Source organism: Varanus komodoensis, unplaced genomic scaffold (genome assembly GCF_004798865.1).
Source record: "Varanus komodoensis strain SLA01 unplaced genomic scaffold, ASM479886v1 scaffold2, whole genome shotgun sequence".
NCBI classification, from domain to species: domain Eukaryota; kingdom Metazoa; phylum Chordata; class Lepidosauria; order Squamata; family Varanidae; genus Varanus; species Varanus komodoensis.
The window spans coordinates 8,361,915-8,383,325 of record NW_025335568.1 but is presented as its reverse complement, the minus strand read 5'-3'; the positions used below and the strand labels follow the sequence as shown (position 1 = coordinate 8,383,325).

General features: G+C 43.5%; 1 protein-coding gene across 1 annotated transcript in view; it reads left to right on the top strand.

The window, feature by feature from the left end:
- The window catches only part of CCDC158 (coiled-coil domain containing 158), a 41,671-nt gene extending 20,561 nt beyond the window's left edge, over positions 1 to 21,110 (top strand). The window contains 12 exon segments of the mRNA XM_044428483.1: positions 2,255 to 2,407; positions 3,360 to 3,472; positions 5,305 to 5,463; positions 7,064 to 7,156; positions 9,306 to 9,428; positions 11,924 to 12,087; positions 14,231 to 14,284; positions 14,991 to 15,050; positions 16,136 to 16,203; positions 17,430 to 17,639; positions 19,830 to 19,931; positions 20,929 to 21,110. Of these exon segments, the coding sequence (XP_044284418.1) occupies positions 2,255 to 2,407; positions 3,360 to 3,472; positions 5,305 to 5,463; positions 7,064 to 7,156; positions 9,306 to 9,428; positions 11,924 to 12,087; positions 14,231 to 14,284; positions 14,991 to 15,050; positions 16,136 to 16,203; positions 17,430 to 17,639; positions 19,830 to 19,931; positions 20,929 to 21,005 (1,376 nt within the window). The 3' untranslated portion in view covers positions 21,006 to 21,110.
- Positions 21,111 to 21,411: the final 301 nt, after the last annotated feature.

The window sequence follows — 21,411 nt, the reverse complement described above, 5'->3', positions numbered from 1 at the left end:
GGAAGCAGGATGGGAAAGAGGATGAGTGAGGAACAACAGCCTCTCTTGACTGTGGTGGTGAGCAGGTCGGCTCCAGGAGGGAGGGACTCCATTGAGTGTGTCTTGCCCAAGTCCCTCAGAAACCTGGAGCCAGAGCCATCCGTGTCCTTGATCCCAGGCTCCATATGTTGGTCTGAAGGTCTGCATCACACCTTTTCTCCACACTGATGCTCGATTCAGTTCTTCCTAATTGTGGCTGGAGGCCAGGAGCCAAGTGGGAGCAAGAGGGAGAAGGCGGAGGGAGACTCACAGAGGGAGGGGGTGGCATTGAGGTTTTCTTGCCTGAGGTCCTCCAAAACCTGGAGCTGGCCCTGGCTTGCGGGAGCAGGATTTTCCGGTGGCCAAGCTCCATTTACTGAACTCTATCCCAGGATAAATTTTTCTAGCCCCATCTTTCATCAGTTATTAGGTGGGCAGCCAGGATGATTTTGTTCTGCTGAGTGTTTAAATGTCTGTTGAACCTTAGCTCCCGATGAAGCTTTTAAGTGATTGTTGTTAAAGGGCTATATTTCTCTCCCAAAATGTATGTTGAATGTTGGAAATTGTCTTGGAGGTTGGTTTGAGAACTGAAAGGCAGTATCTAAATAATACCTGTTTAAAAAAAATAGTTGAACATAAGATTTCCTGCCTGATCACGCTCTCCCTGCTTTTCCATTCAAGCATCTCTTTGAGACACTTCTCTCTACTCACCCTATCTATCCCTCCTTGATTTGCATTGGTAGCTTTACCCTCCTTTTCTGTCCACAAAGCATCTTGCGGGATTAAAAGCAGTTAACAATGCAGTCTTATCCCTGTCTGTTCAAGCATAAATCCCGTTGAGTTCAGTGGGCCTTTGCCTGAACATAAATGGGAAGACGATTGCAGCCCAGATGAAAATAAAAAGCTGAACAGTTTTACATAAAACCATACACAAAGCAGCACTTTAAAAAGCCAGGTACAGCACATGGTGAAGCATGAGTGGACGCCCTCTGGGGTTTGCTCCTGCTAGCACTGGAATCACTGCTGTGCTGATGTATTTTCTGCCAAAATTCAGCATAAATAACCATGTGTTTTGTTTTAAAGTAAACTGTGTCCTCTGCCAGGGCTTCCAAGAGTGTAACAATTTTGCTTTAAAACTGCTGGCGAGTAACTCGAACATGCGCTTGAAGTAAACCCAAGGAAACTTTATTCATAAACACAACCATTGTTTAACAAAGAGGGAAAGGATTAGCCTCGGACTAGTAGACATTGGCTTCGCTCTTCTATAAGCTGTCAGAAGAGACTAGCAGATGGAATATTTAGCTAAGCCTGGAAACTTCCTGCTAGCCTGCAAAAACACAGTTAAGTGTGTATACACGGAGCACTTAATGTTGCAAGTCCTGGAAAAATAAGGTGTTTGCTTCCCTGGGAGACGTCGGCAAGTCACTGATAGATGAACCAGTGTTCTGACTCAGTATAAGGTAGCTTCATATGAAGATTTGTTTAGAGGCAGATATGACACATCTGAGTGTCCTTGGTCACCATTCATCAACTGGATTGACCAAGATGAACCTCTGCTCTGCCCCAGCAACACATGGCAAAATCTGGACAGTCTTGTTTTCTTTAGGTTTGCTCTAGGACAGTACGATCGTCTGAGAGCTTTTTCACTTTGAGATGTCTCCTCTCTGGAAAACAACCTTCATGCTCCTGTTACTGTTGGTAGAAATGATATATGTACTTACGAACGTAGATGTTTTATGTTTGTATTTTAAGTATTAGTAAACTATTTGCTTGTTATTCTAATAATTAAAAAAGACTTGTTCAGAAGCAAGTTCCACCCAGACTCAGACACAGTTGAGAGTTGCCTGCCTGTGCTGAGCACATGGGCCCTAATTTCCCAGCCACCCCTGCAAAAGGAAGGAGGCAGAGGTTTCTGAGAGACCCATGGAAGCATGCCACAGAGACGTCTGATTCCCAAGAACTGTGTCTGTGTCCTTGGACCTTTTATTTCTCCAGAGAGCTCTTCTTATGACCTCGTCATGCACCAAATGCATTTGCCAAGCCCCATCTCCCTTCTTGCCTCCTACCTTATGCCTAAGTCTGTTCCTCTGCATCTCTCCATCTCTGGAACTTTAAATACGGCTCCCTCCCCAGAGGGTCATTGTAACAAGTGTACTGAGTTCTTGAAAATTCCATTCATGTGCAAGCAACAGCACAGTGGCCTCAGTGACTTCATTCTGGCTCTGGTGCTTTGCAGAGGAGTCCGAAGCTTTAAAAAACGATTACCGAGAGAGGAGCGAAGAGATGGAGACAACAGTGAGCAAGCTGAAAGTGCAACTGAAGTCTGCACAAATGGAACTTGAGCAAACCAGGGCCACCCTGAAAACTATGGAGGGGTCTGATGGCCACGGTAATTGTGCAAGTGTTATATTTTGTAGACTTTTCGGTGGGGGAGGCAATGGGTGGTATCGGTAAATGGATGGAATGAAAGCAGACCAGAACATTCAGTATAGGAGTGTAAAGTCACAAAGGCAATGGAGTTGATGCGCCTACATTGGAAGCTTAATTTTTTTTTTCTGGAAACGCTGGAGATTGGCGTTAAGGTTTATTCACTTTAATAGAGAATTCCTAGTATTCTCACCAGCGTACAGTTCCCAGCATTCCTCAGGGGAAAGCCATGACAGCTGAAAGATATTAAGGAAGCAAGCCATGCCCAAAGCACAGAAACCTCTGAACTTGGAGGCTTATATGCATCTAGTGCATGGTGTAAGGTGCAGCAGCGCTGATTTGGATTCCTGCCATCCTGCACCTAACACCCTGCACTTCATCTCGATGGCCTTTTTTGGACACTTAGATGAAGCGTCCCAGAAGGGGAGGGAAGGAGGCTGGAGCACACTTTGGCTATAGCATAAGCTGTGGATCCCAGCTTCCTCCCCACCCACTCACCCACCCCTCGGCATGCAAATAGTTTACTAAGGTGAATTTCCAACCTCGGAGAGGCAGCTGGCACAATGCTTTCTATACTGGCTGCGAGAGAAACAGAGCAGAGATCTGGTATTCATACTCCTAGCTCTGAGGGAGCAGAACCTCAGAGGTGGGCCTCCGAACAATCCTGGGAGACCTTCCAACCACTATAGACATGTTCAGTAGAAGGGCCTATTTACACAGCGGAACTAGAATGGAATTTATTTGGGGCTCACAGGGAAATTCCAGCACTAAATTTAGATGCTGACTAAGGCCAAATCGGTATTCTGCAGTAACATTCCCTATTGGCAGCCTGATACGCTCAAACAAATCGTAATTTTAAACTCTGTTGTCAAAGCACGATGCCACTAATGCATTGAAAATCCTCTCTTTTATAGCAATGAAAGTTGCAATGGGGATGCAGAAACAAATCACAGCCAAACGAGGACAAATAGATGCTTTACAGACCAAGATTAAGTTTTTGGAGGAAGCAATGAACAATGCAACTAAGGTCAATACAGCTAAGATATTTAACTTAAGACTGTAGAATGGCCCAGCCAGATTCTAACACTTTGAAGTCTTGGTAGAAAGAAGTTCAGTGGTTGTTGGTGTAAATCTATACCTTTTACATTTTGTGGTACCATAGATTCTTGTGGAAATGGGTCACTTGGGCAGCTCCTGCTGAGGGTTATGTTTCTCAAACTTTATTTTTGTAAATACCTTTGAACAATATGTAGATTTTTCTTAGAGTGGTTGTGTTTATTAAAAGAACCTTTTGGTTATTGTCTCCTTCAAACTAGTATAGGGTTAGGGTATTCAATATGAAAGTTTGGACATAACACTAAACCAGTGCAGCTGTGAGAGGAACATTCATTCCTGCTTTAGAATAATCACAATTTACTGAAATCATCCAGACCAAAACAAAGCTACTTAATCCAGTCTCCCTTCCAACATTTTAGGACCTGCTGGCACATTTGGGAACAGGAGAAACTGCTGTAGGTACCCCGCAAAATGTATAGACAGTGGATTGCTGCTTTAGATTTACATGTTGCATCTCTAGATCTTAAGCTGCATATTATACAGCAAAACCTTTTCTTTCATGTCCATTGGACACCGCCACATCTCCTTAATGAGGGATTGTCTAAATTCAGCTAATTGTTAGTGGTGTGAACATACCTTGTAAACACATTTTGGCAGTGCCCGATAGAAACTTCTCTTTGAGGGAGGTTATTACACAGATACATTTTCCATTTAGACCACGCTTTAATATTTACTATTTAAATGTTTCACTTGCTTCACAGAAATTGACAAATGGTTAGTGTAAGTGAATACCCTCTAGCCCTTTGATGGATAAAATGCTGGTATGGCAGCACTGGAAGCATAAAAGCTCACCTCCTATAACACAATGGATTAGAGAACCTTACAAAGCTTTCAGTGTTGGAATGGGTGACATACATACCAAATGGATACTTATTTGGATATTTAGTCCGCTTTTTTTGAAGCCTATGTATAATTGCTAGAAAGGGGCATGTATTTCATGTGTTTTTGTAGCTATAGACACATATATGTGCATATATTAAAATGGGAAAAATAACAATAGTACAATGTTTTATGGGTCACTGTGGGCACCATGTTGGGATTCCCTTACAGGTGCCATTGGAGGTGCCCATGAGTGCCAAGACACTCACAGGTGCTGCACTGGAGACTCCTGGGTTAATCTTTGGTATGGTTAGTGGAAAGAAGCCTGATTCAAATCATAGTTTGATGAAGTGGCTTGTTTTTACTAGCCATTGTTAAGATTTGCCACAGTTTACAGGTTAGTGCTGAACATAATGATAAATTCCAGTTAATCTAGAGCAATCTCCTCTGAGCACCAGCCTGTGGTTCATCCTCAGATTTCTAAATCATGGTTTATCGTAACATGCAAACCAGGTCAGAATGACCATCTCATTGGGATTGTTTGTAACCCTAATACAGAAAGAAAAGGAGATGAATCAAGCAAATTGATAGTTTGTAACAGAACAGCTTGTCAATATTGATTATGATTTTTACAGGGAGATTAGCAGATTTCAAAATCATATATCTGAATGTTGCTTCTTGAAAGTGGATTTTCCTATGCAAATTTGCTGAACTAAATACTGAATGAAGGCCATTACAATATTATCCAAACTAGTATGCAGTTAACAATTTTCTTGTGTTGGAAATGGAGCTATTGCCCACTTACCAAATTTCATGAAACTACTGTCAGAAGTTCAGGTCCTGAATCAAAATCTTGAGCTTTTTGCTCAAGAACTCTGGAGATTTTCTATCTGCTTTTTTATTCTTTCCCTTTTATCCATGTAGGAGAAGCATTATCTGAAGGAAGAGAGGCATAAGTTAAGCCAAGAACTTAGCTGCATGGCTGCTTTAAACAACAAAATGGCTGGAGAGTTGGAGATTCTAAAGTCCCAGGACAAACGCTTGAAAGAAAAGCTTGTGACCATGGAGGCAGCTCTGGATAAGGTACAACTTTCTCAATTCACCTGTTCATTTTTCCCAGTTTTAGCCCTGCCATGAGGTGAGGGACAGATTTGTGAAGGCAGTAAAAGCAGATCTGCATGTAGGGCATAAAGCAACCAATGCTAAGCTCACACTCTCCAAATGGATTTTGGCACTCATTAGCTCAAAAACTTTAAGAAAATAATCGCTAACAAAATTATAAGAACATACATATTGGCGGCTGTCCTGCTTGCCCAGGTGTGGCCATTTAAACTCCAAAGAAGGCTCACCCACTCACTTGACATGCATTCTAAACAACTTTCTAAAGATACTGCATTAAGGTAAGATCAGATGTTGCATTCAGATTCTGCATTAAAGTGAAATATACTTCCAAGTGAGGAATAAATAAGTGATGGTCATATTTGGCTGCTATATGCCCATTGCATTCATGTATAAAGCAAGGGAGAATGTATGCTTTTAACATCACATAGAACATGCTGGATAGGATGGAGAAGTAAACCTTACCGCTGGCGCTCCAGGCTCCATTTTTCCCCACAGCCCTCCTTTTACAGTGTTCTGGCTAGGAACAGAATGCCTGTGGTGATGGTGCCCGCTTCTTTCTGTCGCTGCTGTGTGGCTCAGATTCCTGTCCTGTTCAGGAATTATCCAGTAGGTTGGGGACTAAATGTTCCAGACAGCAAAGGAACTGTCCAGCCAAGGGCTGGGAAGAGTTAAACAGGAGAAGGGGCTGCATTAGCTACTGCTTGGCACAATATGAGAGCTTTATCGTTGTTCCTGCTGTTTGACCCACTGCTGGAGTATCACGGAGTGCTGATATGGAATATGAGTGGGCCTAGCTTCCTCTTCTCAAGTCGGGCTCAGAGAGAGGTGGGCCTGTGCTGCAAGGTAAGCCTTGCACCTTCAGCTCTTTGTTCTTGCCTCAGGCATGCTGCCTTCTGGAGATGATCTTGGCAGCAGAGGGATTGGGGTGTATTAGGTCCCCTGAATCTGCAGGTTCCGTAAGTGGGATGGTCATGGTCATGGTCAAAATCTTGTCCTGATGGAACCTGATGGCGAGGTGGTAGGACTGAACGAATGGACTGTAGGGAAGTAAGAAGGGGACAGTTACCTCTCGTTACTAGTGCAGTCCTTTTGGTGTTAAAGTCAGTCTATTGCTACTCCTACTTAATGGGACACTATGATAAGCTGGGGTTCCTTTGCAACCCCGGCTTATCATAATGGGGCAGGGTGCTGGTGCATTTGGCCAGTCACTCCTATTGCAAGCAGGAGCAGCTAAACAAACAAGAGACCTTTAATCTCTGGTTTGTTTGGTGTGACATGTGAATCCAGACCTCTGGCGTGTCTCTTCCTGGGCAAACCAGAGAAATATCCAAACAACAAAGCTTGAGAACCCTTGCTTACTGGGATGTGTGAACCTAGTCGGTATATGGACAGGGCCAACGTGACATGTTTAAGCAACTATGTTGCTGACATAACATTGTGTTGGCTCTCAGTGTGTTAGCTACCGTAGCCTTCAGCAATCAAATCCACAGACTGGCTAGTGTTTCTTGGATTTCTTGAATTCCATCCTAAAGATACATCATCTCTAACATCACCCACCCAGGCATCGATGCAGTTTGCAGAATGCCAGTGTATTATGCAGCGGCAGGAACAGGAAGTGATGCGCTTCAAACTTCAGCATGCTTTGGACGTAAAAGTAAGTTGTCTGCTTCACTGAAGTGCACTGGAAGCTTATCCTTGTTCTTCAGTACTACATTTAATTTTCAAAACCAGGCTATTTTTTAACAGTGAAATAGTCTTAGAGTATGCCTTTACCAGCTAACTGTTGTGGAGTTTGTTGCAAAATATAGCAGGGGTACTTTGGAGAATCTATACACCATGTCCCATATGCTGTCTTCCTCAACACTTTTAATTTCAGTTTCTTACCAATTATCATTTATGCATCATAAAACTTGCAGTAAATTTCTTATTTATACATGTTTGGAAGACATAATCAAAGCAGTTTTAAGAAATTAACTTGATTGTTTTAAAACGTGCACAGACGCACTGTTTAAAAATAGCTGTACTTGTTCAACTGTGAAGCTTGTGTAAGGGCAGAGATTTGAAACCTTTGATAAATGTCCAGCAGGTTAAAAAGATTATATCAGAACAGCAGTAAAAATATATGAAAATATAACATCTGCCAGAAAGACTCAGGAATTTTCCCATGGTTGAGTGCTGGGCTGGCTTTTTCAGTGCCCTTTTTCCTTCTCCTTCAGTGTAGGAGGACATTCTGGCTCTGGTAATTTTTCCCATCAACATAGTCCTGATTACAGCTTACTGAAAGATCCAAGGATCTTCATGTCCAAAGACAAACCTCTGGTTTCCAAACCATCACAAGAGGATAGGATGGTTTAGCAAATATCACAATGATGATAGTGGAATTCCCAGTGGAACTAAGTAATTTAGAGGAATTAAAGTTTCTAGACATTCTGAAATAATGATGTGTTGTTTTAGAAATAAATCTTTTAGACAAATTCTAAATGGATAATTTTGTTATCCATACTGGATGCAAAAATATTCCTGTGACATCCAACTAAAGCCACAATCCCATTCCACTTAATCAGGAGTCCCACTGGACTCAGTGAGTATATTAGGTATTAGATTGTGTTATAACATACTGATTTTAGCAGAAGGTTGTATGGACTAGACCTCACTTCTTTATATGTAGAAAAATCATCCTCAGTTAGGAATTAAATGGATATAAATAAAGCAGTGGGTAAAAGGCCATGAAACGGCTGGTATTTCCATGCACAAGAGAAGTGTAACACTGATGCATGTTGGCAGTAACCAGTGGTAACACAGGCTTCCTCGTTTGCTATACTAATGTAAAACATGAAGCAGGAATTGATTGGATTCTGAACAAATAGAATCAAATGTACAGATAAGGTCTAGTTGAGCAGTTTCACAGTAAGAAGCAATGTGTTCTGTGAGACAAAAATGTTCTCCTTCTCATTTATGAACATCACCATTTTGGATGTTAAGAGTTCTGTCAGTGTATTTTCTTTAAAGGTTAATCAAGAAGGCAATAGAGCCAGTGTGGCATAGTGGTTAAGAGCATGGGACTGGGACTAGTCCCCGCTCAGCCATGGAGCCCACTGGGTGACTTTGGGCCAGTCACAGGCTCTCAGCCCAACCTGCCTCACAGGGTTGTTGTGGGGATAAGATGGAGGAGGAGAATGATGTAAGCTGCCTTGAGTCCTTTGTAGGAAAAAGGCAGGATATAAAATCGAAAAATAAATAAATAAATAAATAGTGCTCATGCATTGCAAGGTGCAAAACAGCATGTGCCCCTGACAACACAGTCAATGTTATTCATTCTTGTCTTGTAATAGTGCTTCCTGGGCGGGTTGGATGATCCATTATGATAAAAGCACCTGTAAAAACACTTGAACTGCCCACTTTGATTGGGCAGTTCAAGTGTTGATTAGGCAGTTCAAGAAAATGCAGCCATAGGGTGCCAAATGCAGCCAGGGTGCCAAATGCAGCCACATGCTGCCGAAATTGACCTGCACTGGTTTCCTTCAGGAATCCCCCTTGAGCCCTGGGTGCTATTGGTTCCTGGAGGTGCTGCTTCCAATAAGCAATGTTTCAAGAGCATAGAGCAGTAGACCGAGACTATATTGCCTGCCCCAGTGCTGGCATCCAATTGGTTGGAGGACCTAGTCCCCAAACCAAGTGGCTATTTGAAATTACCTGTCTGTAACCTGGGCAGGCCTGGCATGTGTCCCATGATCTTCCATTCAGGATTCCTTCCTCTGAAAGCACATTGTATTTTGATTACCCACCAGTTCCTTCTTCTGCAGGAGCTGCAGGGCCCAGGATATGCACTGGGATCCTCTGTGCTGAAGCAGCGCCATTCCGCCTTGCCTCACTCCCACCCGTGCAGCGCTCCATCTTCCCAAGCCTTTGCAGGCCACATCACCCTCGTAAGTAGATGCTCCAGAATGCAAACCTTCACGGCAGGGCTGTTGCTGGGTTCCACAGTAAATGAACTTTAATAAAATACTCCCACCTCTTTGAAGGTAAAAAATCAGTAGCTATTCAGTTTTTACTTTATCTAAATCAAAACTCTTTAAAATATTCGAATTCTTGTCACTGTGTTGGTAGCACTATTTTTATATAAAGGCATCTCGTTACTTGTCCTGAAAAAAACAACAATAGCAACAATAGGAGTATTTTAACCGACTGTGGCAATAAGGAAAACAATACTTGGGGTCTGCAGTCCTGGGCGGCTTAGCTGGTGGTAATTAGTGAACAGGGGCTGTATTTGGATGCTTGTTCACAGCAGGGTGAACCACAGAGTTTCATCAACCAGGGATGAGCATCACGGCTGTGCACTGTTCCCTGCCCTCCCCTCCCAATATCATGTGCTACCTTTGGCGCAAAGATCTCAGCTGCATTAAGCCAGAGTTTCCCATAGCAACCAAATGAGGCAGCTCTAATGATGAGCAGTATCCCAGAGATTACACGATTCTTTGCAAACCAATGAGTTCAGTTTTAGTCTGAAGCATAGAGGAATACACAGGACAATTACACACTCATCATCCCCTACTCATGACTCTTTAAAAATCCATTCCAAAATATTGGGTCGCTCCAGTTTAACTTCTGTTTCTTTGGCAAGTTTTGGTAGAATACAGGACACAAGAGAATCACACTATTCAAGTTGCAGGAAGCCAGGTACCAGCTGAACAGCAGGAAATTCTTTCTGTTTTAGCAGTATAACCAAGGAACAGCGATCTAGAGAGGGTGGAGGACCTCCCACACCACAAAGCTTCACGATGCAGCAGGACCCTCATCTGCCAGGGGTGCTTTAGTTGGAGTCCTGCACTGAGCGGGGGGTTGGACCTAGTGGCCTTCCTGGCCCCTTCCAACTCGACTCTTCCATGATTCCAAGAGCACCTTAGCCAGGGAAAATGCTATATTATTTGTGGAAGTGAAGGAAAGTGATTTTCTACTTGTGTATTTGCACTGTTCTACTATACCAGGATGCCAGCTAGAATGGAAATGTACAATTTTGTGATGAAAGTGAAAGTAGGTACAGTGGTTTAACATCCAAAAAGCTTATAGAAGTGTAGATGAAATATCCACCTGAAGTACCTTAATATTTATTGTGTATTTATTTATTTAAAACATTTTTTTACCCCATCCAATATGGAAGAACCGTCTCAGGACAGCTTACAGTAATTAAAACAATAACAATTACAGTAATAATGATTATAATTAACAATAATAGTTACAATGATTAAAACAATAAATAACAAAACAATAAATAAAATTCATAACCAAAAACATAAATGAAAACAAAATGCAGCTGTTGTTAAAAACTATTTAAAATCGCTTAATGCTTAAAATGATGGGTGAATAAAAAGGTTTTTATCTGGAGCCAAAAAGAGTATAAAGTCAGTGCCAGGCGAACCTCTCTGGGGAGTGCATTCCACAAACTGGGCACTACCACAGAGAAGGCCCTTTTCCAGGTAGATTCCCTCTTTACTTCCTTCAGGGAGGGGTCCTGGAGCAGAGCCTCTCCTGCAGGTCTTAAGGAGTGTGAAGGCATATAAGAAAAAAGACTTTCCTTCAGGTATCCTGATCCCAAGCTGTTTAGGTTGAAATTTTTTTTTTTAGGTTGAAAATTTTTATTTAAATAAAAAGGGCTTCATAGGTTAACACCAGCACCTTAAATTGGGTCTGGACTTCAATCGGAAGCCAGTGTAGCTGGTAGAGGACCGACATCATGCGAGAGTAACAGCCAGTCTCCGTCAGCAGCCTGGCAGCTCTGTTTTGTACCAATTTAGCTAACACGACACAAGTAGTAACATTCTAGTGAGCAGGAAGTGCTGAAATTTGTATTCCTGAATGTACTCTTGAGACAGAATATATGAAAAATGTGGACAGGTTTCTAATTTCAGGCAGATTTATCTGGACACATTCTTTCAAGCTTTTAGAAGAGAAATCAAAACATTTCCTCTGCCCAGAACACCCACCTGAATAGCCAGTCAGGAAAGTCCACCATACAATAACACAGAGACAGTGCAGGGTTTTAACTTGGCCACAACTTAATCAGTTATGTCCTAGAGTTTGATGTGGCATAATCTTTTTTTCTAGCAGGGCTTGTATTGGTTACTTTGGGACTGCTGAGGAGGTTGCTAATGGAACTGATCTTTCTTTCCTGCTTTTGCTCTTGTGGCTAAGATTTAAATTGTTCCTCCCACCCCCAGGTATGAATCTGTCTACAAGATACTAATTCCCCTTAAATATAGTAATTCTTAGTAATAGATTAAGTCTCCTGGTGCCTTTCAGAAACTACATGGATTTCAACTAATGCCAAAGAAAATACTTTTTTATTTGGGAGCGCCTCTTGATAGTCATGGAAAGACCAATCCATGTTTTCTGGGTTCTTTTTGAAATGCCTGTTTCCTTTCAGATGCCCTCCAGATCTAGTTTTGTTAAGGAGGACCCGCTGCATGAGTTAAAGCACCTTCTTAAAGAATTAAGGAGTACAGTTGATGAAATTCCCTCCACAATTCTTCCCAGAAGAGAGAATGACAGTGAGAGCGATTCAGTTATAGAAGATCATAGCCATACATTGTAAGGATGCACCACATTCTTTGTTTTCTGACAGGTCATCCCCTCCAGCTGCTAGGGAAAGCTACTCAGTTTGGCTTCTGCTCACTTTTTCCCCCAGTGCACCATCTAGACTTCTCTCCAGCTCTGTTAATATAAAAACTGCCTAGTGTTTCTCTTTCCTGTTTTCAACCTACCATGAGCCTGTGTGTTCCACGTAAAGATGGAGACAGCTTCAAGGAACAGCTGCAGTCTATATTTTCAGAAGTGAGGACCAGCCATTGTTTGTGTATTTCCTGCAGTCCTGGCTGCAACCTGAAACCATCATATCAGCTGGTGGAGCCTAATTTGCATGTCTGACTGCCACTGCCCTTCTGTTTCCTCTTAAGATTCTTACCTTGCAGACTTCCTGACTTCCAGTATTGTCTGCTTTCCGCCCCGCTGCACTTTTTCTCCCCAGCCTACTTTTCTGACATCTTGCCTGATGCAAAGAAATCGCATATTTTTGCTTGCATGTTTTTGTGACCTTTTGCATTGACCTAATAAAAGTATTACTCCAATACGGATCTCCAAATACTATGAAATTGTTCAAACATGGTAAGCTGCGTGTTTTGGGAGTTTCTGTTTGGAAAAGACACAGAGGCAAAGGGGACCTTTTGCTCATACAGCTTGTGACAGATGGTTTGATCTCTGATATGCTGATTCAGTACTCACTGCTCAGGTTGCCCTGTGCTCTCCTACCTGTAAGCTGCAATGTGGTTTCTAGCTTTGCCCCACTCCAGGCAGGAGAGGAGGGTGAGAGAAATAGTGACTGAGGGGGAGGATATTAGATTTTTTTTTATTATTATATTATTATTTTATTAAAACATTTTTATGCCGCCCCATTCGCCGAAGCCTCGGGGCGGCTTACAACATAGAATGCCTTCACATGTTTTCACATGAATGCCTTCATCATCTCTGCTAATCTTTGCCAGCATTCCTCTTTCCTAGTTTTTTCCCATCAGCCTCCTTTCCATGACTATGCCTTTCTCCAAACGATTTCCAAAACTTTTCCTGGGCTCCCCACTACCCTGGCACTGCATTTTCTCAGATTTCTGACTGCTTTTCCCCAGGTTCTTCTTCTTGTTAGGTCCTCCAGACTGCCTTGCTCCATTATCAGTTAAAGTAAAACCACATGTGATGTTATTCATGTGGCTTGCAAGGTTTGTAAAACTAATTAGCTGGTGAGCAGCAGGGCAGTCATAAATCAAATCAGGCACGTGGCATGGGGGTAGGAGGGGGGGGTTAATTCTTTGTCCTTGCTGGGATTCTAATTGGAATCAGACTGCTGCGCACTTGCTGTTTGTGATGTGGGGTGAAGCATAAGGTAGCTTGTGCTAAGTCATGGGCATTCAGAGATTACCTTCTGTGGCATGAGGGCAGCTCAGTCAGTCACTGACCAAGGCTTAATCACCACTCCGAAATCCCTAAGCCCAGCCTTGCCTAACCGAGTCCCCAGAAAAGGTGTTGAACTGTATCTCCCATCACTGGCCAGTGGCTTTGCTGTGGGGAAGGGTGGGAATGCGGCCCAACACGTGCAGTGGACATCAGAGTGGGGAAGACTCATATGGATGGACATGGGGATGTTAAAGAAAGCCACCACAGATTCAAATGAGTTTGAATTTCTAAGGATCCAACTTGCAGATTCCATAGGAGGCAAGCTTTTCCTGAATCATGCAGATTCCATGGATTGGCAGACTATGTTTTTTACACAAATTTCATTGATGAAAACTATGAAAAGGAAAAAAAACACAGATCAAAATGTGTATTTCCTCAACACCTGGAGTGCGAAAATAGGCATTTTGGGGGGATTTATGCATTTTTGGTAGAGCAAACTTGAAGAAATGTTTAGAAATGCATTTGCACAAAATCGAGTTCTCTCAGTAAATGGATCGCAGAATGAAAGGTACCTGATAATCCATGAGGCATAGATGGGAGAGTTCTTAAAACTTTTTTTGCACTCCTAGATGGTCAACATCTCTGGACAACAGCCTTCTTACCTGGCCTGTTTTACATGCCTGTTCTATAGATGTTTTGTTTCAAACCATTCCAATGTTTCAGGGTGGGGCAGACTAGGAATTTAAACAAACCCTGTGGTTTGGCATTTGCAATTTTTTTCCCTATTCAGAGACCTCGGGAGCAGAGAATGCATTGGCAGAAGAGCATTTGATTCCTATAGCAGGTGAGACAATTTAGCCAGGGCTCTGAAATTCCTTTGACAGTCCGAGTACCTGAATAACATGCATTTTCCACATTTCTAGCATTGTGGTGGTTAAATTTCTCTCAGGTCTCACAAGGATTTGCCGATCACTCCCACAGCATGCTATACGTCCGGGCTAGAATCGTTTTCTCAAAATGCAGCTCCAGGCAGAGCCAATAAATATCATTCTCTCCACTGCCTCAGTGCCAAGTTGTACCCAAATTGCTTTTGGGGGAGGGGGGAGCTGAAGCATCTTCCCCAGAGACAAAGCTCCCAGAGCTTTCCCGTTAGTGAAACTCCCTTTCCCTGGCAAAATCTCACTTCTAGCAGCAGCCCTGGCAAGGTATGATGCGAGGTCTTGGAGCATCTTCATGCTGGCTGTAGTAGCTGCTAGGTTGGAAGCAGTGCTACTCGTCCTCCGGTAGCGTCCTCCGGAGGGTGGAGGGGCTGCCCTGATGGGGGAAAAAAGCTTGAAAGAGATGCCCTCTTTATCTTTCTATGTTTGTTCCATTTCAAGAACATTTTTCCTCCTGCCTTTCCACTTCATAAAAAGGAGCTTTGCATATTGCCCCCGGGGGAGCACTGTGGGGGCTTCTGTCTTGTTTTCGGCCCAGATCTCACCTCTTCTCTGGGCATCCCTATATGAGTTTTCTTGACACCTGTAATGGCGGTCTGTCTTTCAATGCAGGGAGGCTGCAGTCAGAGATGTCCCTTCGGAGACCACCATGGGGCAGGATACTTTCAGCAGGTGAGCAATGAAGCCTTTCCTTTGAGTCCCCCAATGCTGCACTTTCATCAGTAGGTGCCTGTTCTTCATAAGGGATAAATATTTAGAGAGGAAAATCAGATTGGATTCGCATGACAGCAGTGATCTCCCCCTTAGCTTTATTCAGCAGTATTTGTTTACAATCTGTTTTCATAAATGCTTTTTTATCTTTGGCAAATTTATTTCTCAGTGTTGTACTTGGGCTTTACCAAATCTTAAGAAGCCCCAAACTGCTCTTTTAGATGTCTTGTGCCTCTTAGATTGTCTTCAACCACAGCATACAAGTCCTACAGCTGCAACTTCTGTGATTAAACCAGATTCCTTCAGTTCATTGGTTTATTGTTGCCAGTGGAAGTTGCACTCTTGTGTGTAGCTGCAGGCATAAATATTCCACTCTGCTGCAAAAAAAGAAAAGACGTGTACTTCATTTTTGACGAGCCATGAATGAGAACCAAGTGAGATTATGAGAATTTGAGGATAACTCATACAGAATGTTTTCAACTCACCTTCCCAATACTAGAGTTTGGGGATCACCCAGTGAAGTTGGTGTGCAGTAAGTTCAGTGCAGACAAAAATATTTCTTCCAGTCAACTAAGTTGGATGATTGTCACAAGCTTAAGATTTCTAGGAAAGTATTGGACAAATTCATGGTTGTTTGCCATTATAGCTACATAGAGTCTCCCATGTTCTAAAGCAGTATATAGATCTATGACTATATGGCAGAAGGACAACAGGGAAAGGCTGCTAACTTTCATGAATTGCTTATGGTGCTTCAGAAACATCTGATTGACCAACCTCAGTTGAAAGCAAAAAGCTGGATTAGGTAAACTAAGCCAGCACAGCAGTTGTCTTGTTCTGATCAGCATGGCAACTTTATGAAAGTATGTTTGTGCTTTCAGAAATAAGGCCCTTGGCACTTAAATAAATGGCCTCTTTTCCTATCTGGAACTGCTAGACCGCAATGTAATTCTACCTTCCTGCACTGTATAGCGCAATATGCCTGCTTTCTGACCTCCAGTGTGGCTCTTGAACAATGGGGTGGCAGCTGTGTTTCCTTTCCCGCACAGGGAACCTTTGACATTACACATGGCAGACCTGGAAGATCATGATGCGACCCTCCCATTCACATCCAGCGGTGAGCTTTCACTCTTGTATTATGCGATGATCACTTATAAAGACACAGTTTCAGGGCAGAGATCTGTAGAACAACTGGCTTTGGTCCCTGAAAGCACTACTCACATTAGCTCCAAGGCACCTAGCAATGCATTTCCCCACTGCAAGGTGGCTGTAGATAGGGACTTTGGTTGCAGTCCTATGGCCAGTAGACGCCCTCTGGCTGGCCCCTGGAAAAGCTGGAGACCTCACTGCTTCCTTGGGAAAGGCATTGGACTCTGTCTTTGGAGGACCCTCCCTCCTCAGGTGCAGCCAGAGCAGTTCCTTCCCAAAGAGGGAAGACCACCTCCAGATCAGGTGCCTGGGGAATGTTCCAGGGGGCAGAAGTGGAGGAATACAACACCATCCTCCTCCAAAGAATCCCAGTGGTGACCAGCCTCTGTCCTTGGAAGGAGTGGAGAGGGGGTAACAAAGAGTGCCAAAATCAGCTGCCTGAATGTTTTGGAGGGTGAGGGGATGATGTCCATGTTCTTTCCTCGTTGGATTGGATGCCTGTAGCCTTCTCAGTGGGAGGAACGCTGCCCTTTCTTCCTTAGGTGCAGACCTATTCAATTTTACACAGAGGAAAGGTCTATAACTCCCAGCATGCCCCCACTAGCCTTGCTTGCTGGCCTGCCTGCCTGCCTGCTGCATCTCAGATACTGCCTTTGTACCAAACTATTCAAGGAGTTTTACTATGTAAAATGATAGCCGGATTGTATTAATGCAAAAGAAAGGGGAATGAAAGGGGAAAACAAGTAGGTTTTGGTATTGTCTTATATAGTGACCAGGTGACATGGTCATTGCAAAGAGCCAGTTCTGGAATGAGAGGAGCTGATGGAGGAGGCCTTTTCATCTCACCTCTCCCTCTGCTGCTGCTGGAGGAGGAACCAAATGGCAGCAAGTCCTGGCTGAGCCGACAGAAGGAATCTTGCTGTCTTGCCTTTGCATGAAATGCCAGCAGGGAAAAAGCATTACCATTTGCCATAACTGCCAGTTGTACAGGCCACTTCAAATCCTGGGAATGGAAAGGCTGAGAATTCTCAGTTGGTGATCTGTCCAGGAACGACTACAGTTCCTAAGATCTTCTGTGAAAGAGATCATGTTTTAGCTTTGTAAATATGGCTTCAAAGCTGTGTAAAACTTGCTTTTTAAATAGGTGTTTGCTTTTTAGCAGCCTTTCTTCATTATGCACTTTCTGCCATTCAGTGACTCGATCGATCTTCAGTTCCACTCCTCGTTTTACATCTTCTAAAAAACTGTCCCCCAAGGAGAGGCACAAAGATAGGTCTCCCGTGCACTCGCTGTTAACTGCTTCACCGGACGACCTTAAGGCAACTCCTGCATCCTCTTTGGAGCACCGGTCAAGTCTGAAGAAGAGCAGCTCCCCAGAAGCTACACCCTCAGCCACCTGTACAAGTGAGTGTCAACTCCGAATCCAAGCAGTCATGAAACCACCGGAACAAGGGAGGGTTTGGCCTCCACATTAACTTTCTGTTTCACATCAGTCCAGAGCAAGTCAGTCATGGGGATCCTCAGGCAAAAATAATCATATTTCAGAGTAGCTAAACAGCCAAGCATTATGGAATAATGATGTGAAAAGAAACAGACCATGCCCAAGGCTTCATGCTCTGAAAAGAGACAGTACTGTACTAGGAGATGGAGGTATTGCTAGGCTCCCTTTCTGGGTCCGGAGACCTCCGTGTCTCTCAGTGCCCATAGAAGAGGATTTTTTCCCTGTCGGAATTGCCCTGCAGGGAGCCATTTTCAATGGGGGCTGCCCATGTGGATGGAAGAGTTAACCCTCTCCATACGCTACAACACCCCTGCAGAGCCCTCCCTGCATGGAAATTAGATGAAGAAAACACTTCCATTATTTTTTGTGCCACCTTTTCTTCTAGGAGCAGCAATGAATAGAGGGCAGGCAGAAGCCAGAGTAGTGTTGTGAAGTGAGCATGACTTGGATCTCAGGTGCACTCCGTGCTCGTCCTCAGTGAGCCATGCAGCAGACTGGGTGCCTCTGGGCCAGTTGCTGATGGCCAGCCCAACCCACCTCACAGGGTTCTTGTGAGGACAGAACTGAGGAAAGTAGGATGATTGGCTAAGCTGCCTTGAGTTCCTGGCAAGAGGAGGAACGATGGGATATAAATGTAATGAATGAATAATAATAAATGATAGCTATTTCTGCAGTAGCAGCCCCTGCAAACCTGAGTCAGGGCACAGAAGAGGTGAATGTGCAAATAAAGGGAGGTTAACAAGGCAAATATATGTATATTTACCAGGCTGTAACTTGCACTGGATACAGGGAGGATAATCCCAAGTATCTGTGAGCTGCAGAATCAGATCTGCCACCATGTTGACTTGCAGTAATAAAATTATGAGATAATATAGATTTTGGAATGTGACCCAAAGGAAATTCCAGAGGAAAGCATGCTTTATATATAACGGCACATGCATCAATAAGGCTTGGCACGTGTCCACAGAGATGAAGTGCCTTTTTTATCACCATGAATGTATTGATTTACACCGATCTGTGTATTGCTGTTATTCTTCTCCCAAAATGGGTGTCTCCTTTACCACCAGTTCTTGTAAGTATAATTTCACTTTTTGGACACCTTCTTTCGAACATGTGCATTTGCTCTGAAATGTAATGATGGTTCTGAATTTACAAGTCTGTTCTCATCGCTGAAATTGAGACCTTTTATTGTGAACTCCCTGGAGAAGAGCCTAATGCTGGAAACAATAGATGGCAAACGAAGAAGGGGACGGCAGAGGATGAAGTGGCTAGATGGAGTCACTGAAGCGGTTGGTGTGAGCTTGAGTGGACTCCAGGGGATGGTAGAGGACAGGAAGGCCTGGAGGAATGTTGTCCATGGGGTCGCGATGGGTCAGACACGACTTTGCGACTAGCAACAACAAATGGTGAACAGTCTCCCTACTTGCAAAATAATAAGAAAAATAAAATCATCCACTTTATATATATTGCTCTGCCCTTCCCCCTTTGTAGAAACAGCATTTCAAGGTTCATTATCTTTGGAAATCATGCAGGAACTTGGTACCTGGTACAGAAACTGAATTTTTGGGATTCTCAGCCTTTTTAAGGAAAAAACCTACAAGGTTCATGCCCACAGAATAGATAACCACTATGAATTATGATAAATACTATAATTGTATTTTATACATGCAAAAATGTGTTACTATTTACCTCAGTAATCCTTACAAATCCCTGAGAGAAAGACCAGAATTATGAAAGCCCTAAGGAGCTAGCCCAACTCATGAACCTTTAGCAGCCTGGCAGCCATACTTTATTTATTTATTTATATTGCGATTTATATCCTGCCTTTTTCCTACAAAGGGCTCAAGGCAGCTTACATCATTCTCCTCCTCCATCTTATCCCCACAACAACAACCCTGTGAGGTAGGCTGGGCTGAGAGTCTGTGACTGGCCCAAAGTCACCCAGGTGGCTCCATGGCTGAGCGGGGACTAGAACCCAGATCCTCTGAGTCCCAGTCCCATGCTCTTCACCACCACACCACACTGGCTCTCTTGTGGCTGAATGTTCCTTTTATAGCTCTGGCAGTTTAACTGATAAGATATTATGTCCATAGCTAATCAAGCAGGAGAAGCAGATGAAAGCACATGCAGGAAAATACAGAACAAGATGGAGAATCTGCAGAACCTGGTGGAAACGTTGCAGTTGGGAAACCAAGGTAGGGAAACATTCACTGCATGAAGACCCAATAATTTAAAATAATTGGATTATTATTGGATATTTTGCTTTGAGCCTAGAATAGGGGTGTGATACCTCTTTCAGCAGGTGTATTTATATTGCACACTTAATGTGCATTGTGCTTTATACAGTATGGGGAACCAATTTGTGCTAGAAGGTCTTACAATCCAAAATTCAGTATGGGAGAAACAGAGGGAAAGGGGGAAAGTGGTGAAAGGAAGAGGCTGTGAAAATGCAGTTTTCATCCCGGTGTAGCACAAGAGTGCTTTGCAAGCCTCACCCCTTCTCCATCTGCTGTATTTATTATGCAAATATCTACTCCTGCAATGATTTAAATGCTAAGAGATGCCGGAGGTTTGGCTATGGGTGCACTAAGAAAGCCTAACTGTGCTATAACATGTTAGCTGCCATTCAGAATGTACCCCTGGAGGTGTCATCTTGTGAAATGCCAGACTGGACAGTGCATGTACCTTATGAGCATGGATTTATGTTCATGTGCCCTAGAGCCAAGGAATTTCTCCACTCAGAAATTTCCTTTCTGGAGACACACGTGGCAGGGACCCTTCAAGAAAGGAAATTCTAGAACCTCCCACCAGCTGCAGGAATCTGTGCATTGTCTGAGTGCATGCATCCTACAGAACCTTCAGAAGCCAGAATCACGGCTGTCTTAGTCCTGCCCTCCTCGTTGACTCAGGAAGACATGTGCTCATTTATTTATTTAAAACTTTTATGTGCCGTCCTTTATGTATCACATCTCATGATGGTGGGAGCTATGATGTGAGATTGACATGCTGCCAATCCTCTGAGACCATTGCTTACTCCAGGAAAGCACCTCTAAATGGAACGCATGCAGGGAAAACGATGCACCAGTGTTGCAAAGATGATGTCACACAGCGTGGGTGTACGTGCACTCCAAGCCACGGAGTATGTATTCCCTTGTGCAGTAGCAATGACCTTTTCATCAACACTACTTTTAGCAATGTCTACAATGATCAGATGCCAGGGGAAGAAGATTGAGCGAGCAAAGGAAAAGGAGAAGAAGCTTTCACAGTGAAGCACGGTATGGCTTGCAATCACTCGGGTGTATCTAGATTGTGCTCTGCTGAATGGAATGTTAAGAGCCTATGGAAAGTGTTTGATAATAAAAGTTGGCCTCGTTTTGTAATCTTGACTCTTGGAGGTTTGGTAGGCAGAAACTGCTTGTCCCCCTTTGTGTCATGAGCCTGGAAGTGGCCAGATTTAGTGAAGCATAATAAATGAATGTGGATTACCCACAAGGACATTTCTGAATATGGCGCAGTGGTTTAAACCGCTGTGCTGCTGCTGGGCTGGCTGATCGAAAGGTCGCCAGTTCGAATCTGCACAGTGGGGTGAGCTCCCATTGCTCCGTCCCAGCTCCTGCCAACCTTGCAGTTCGAAAGCATGCAAATGCAAGTAGATAAAAAGGTACCACTTTGGTG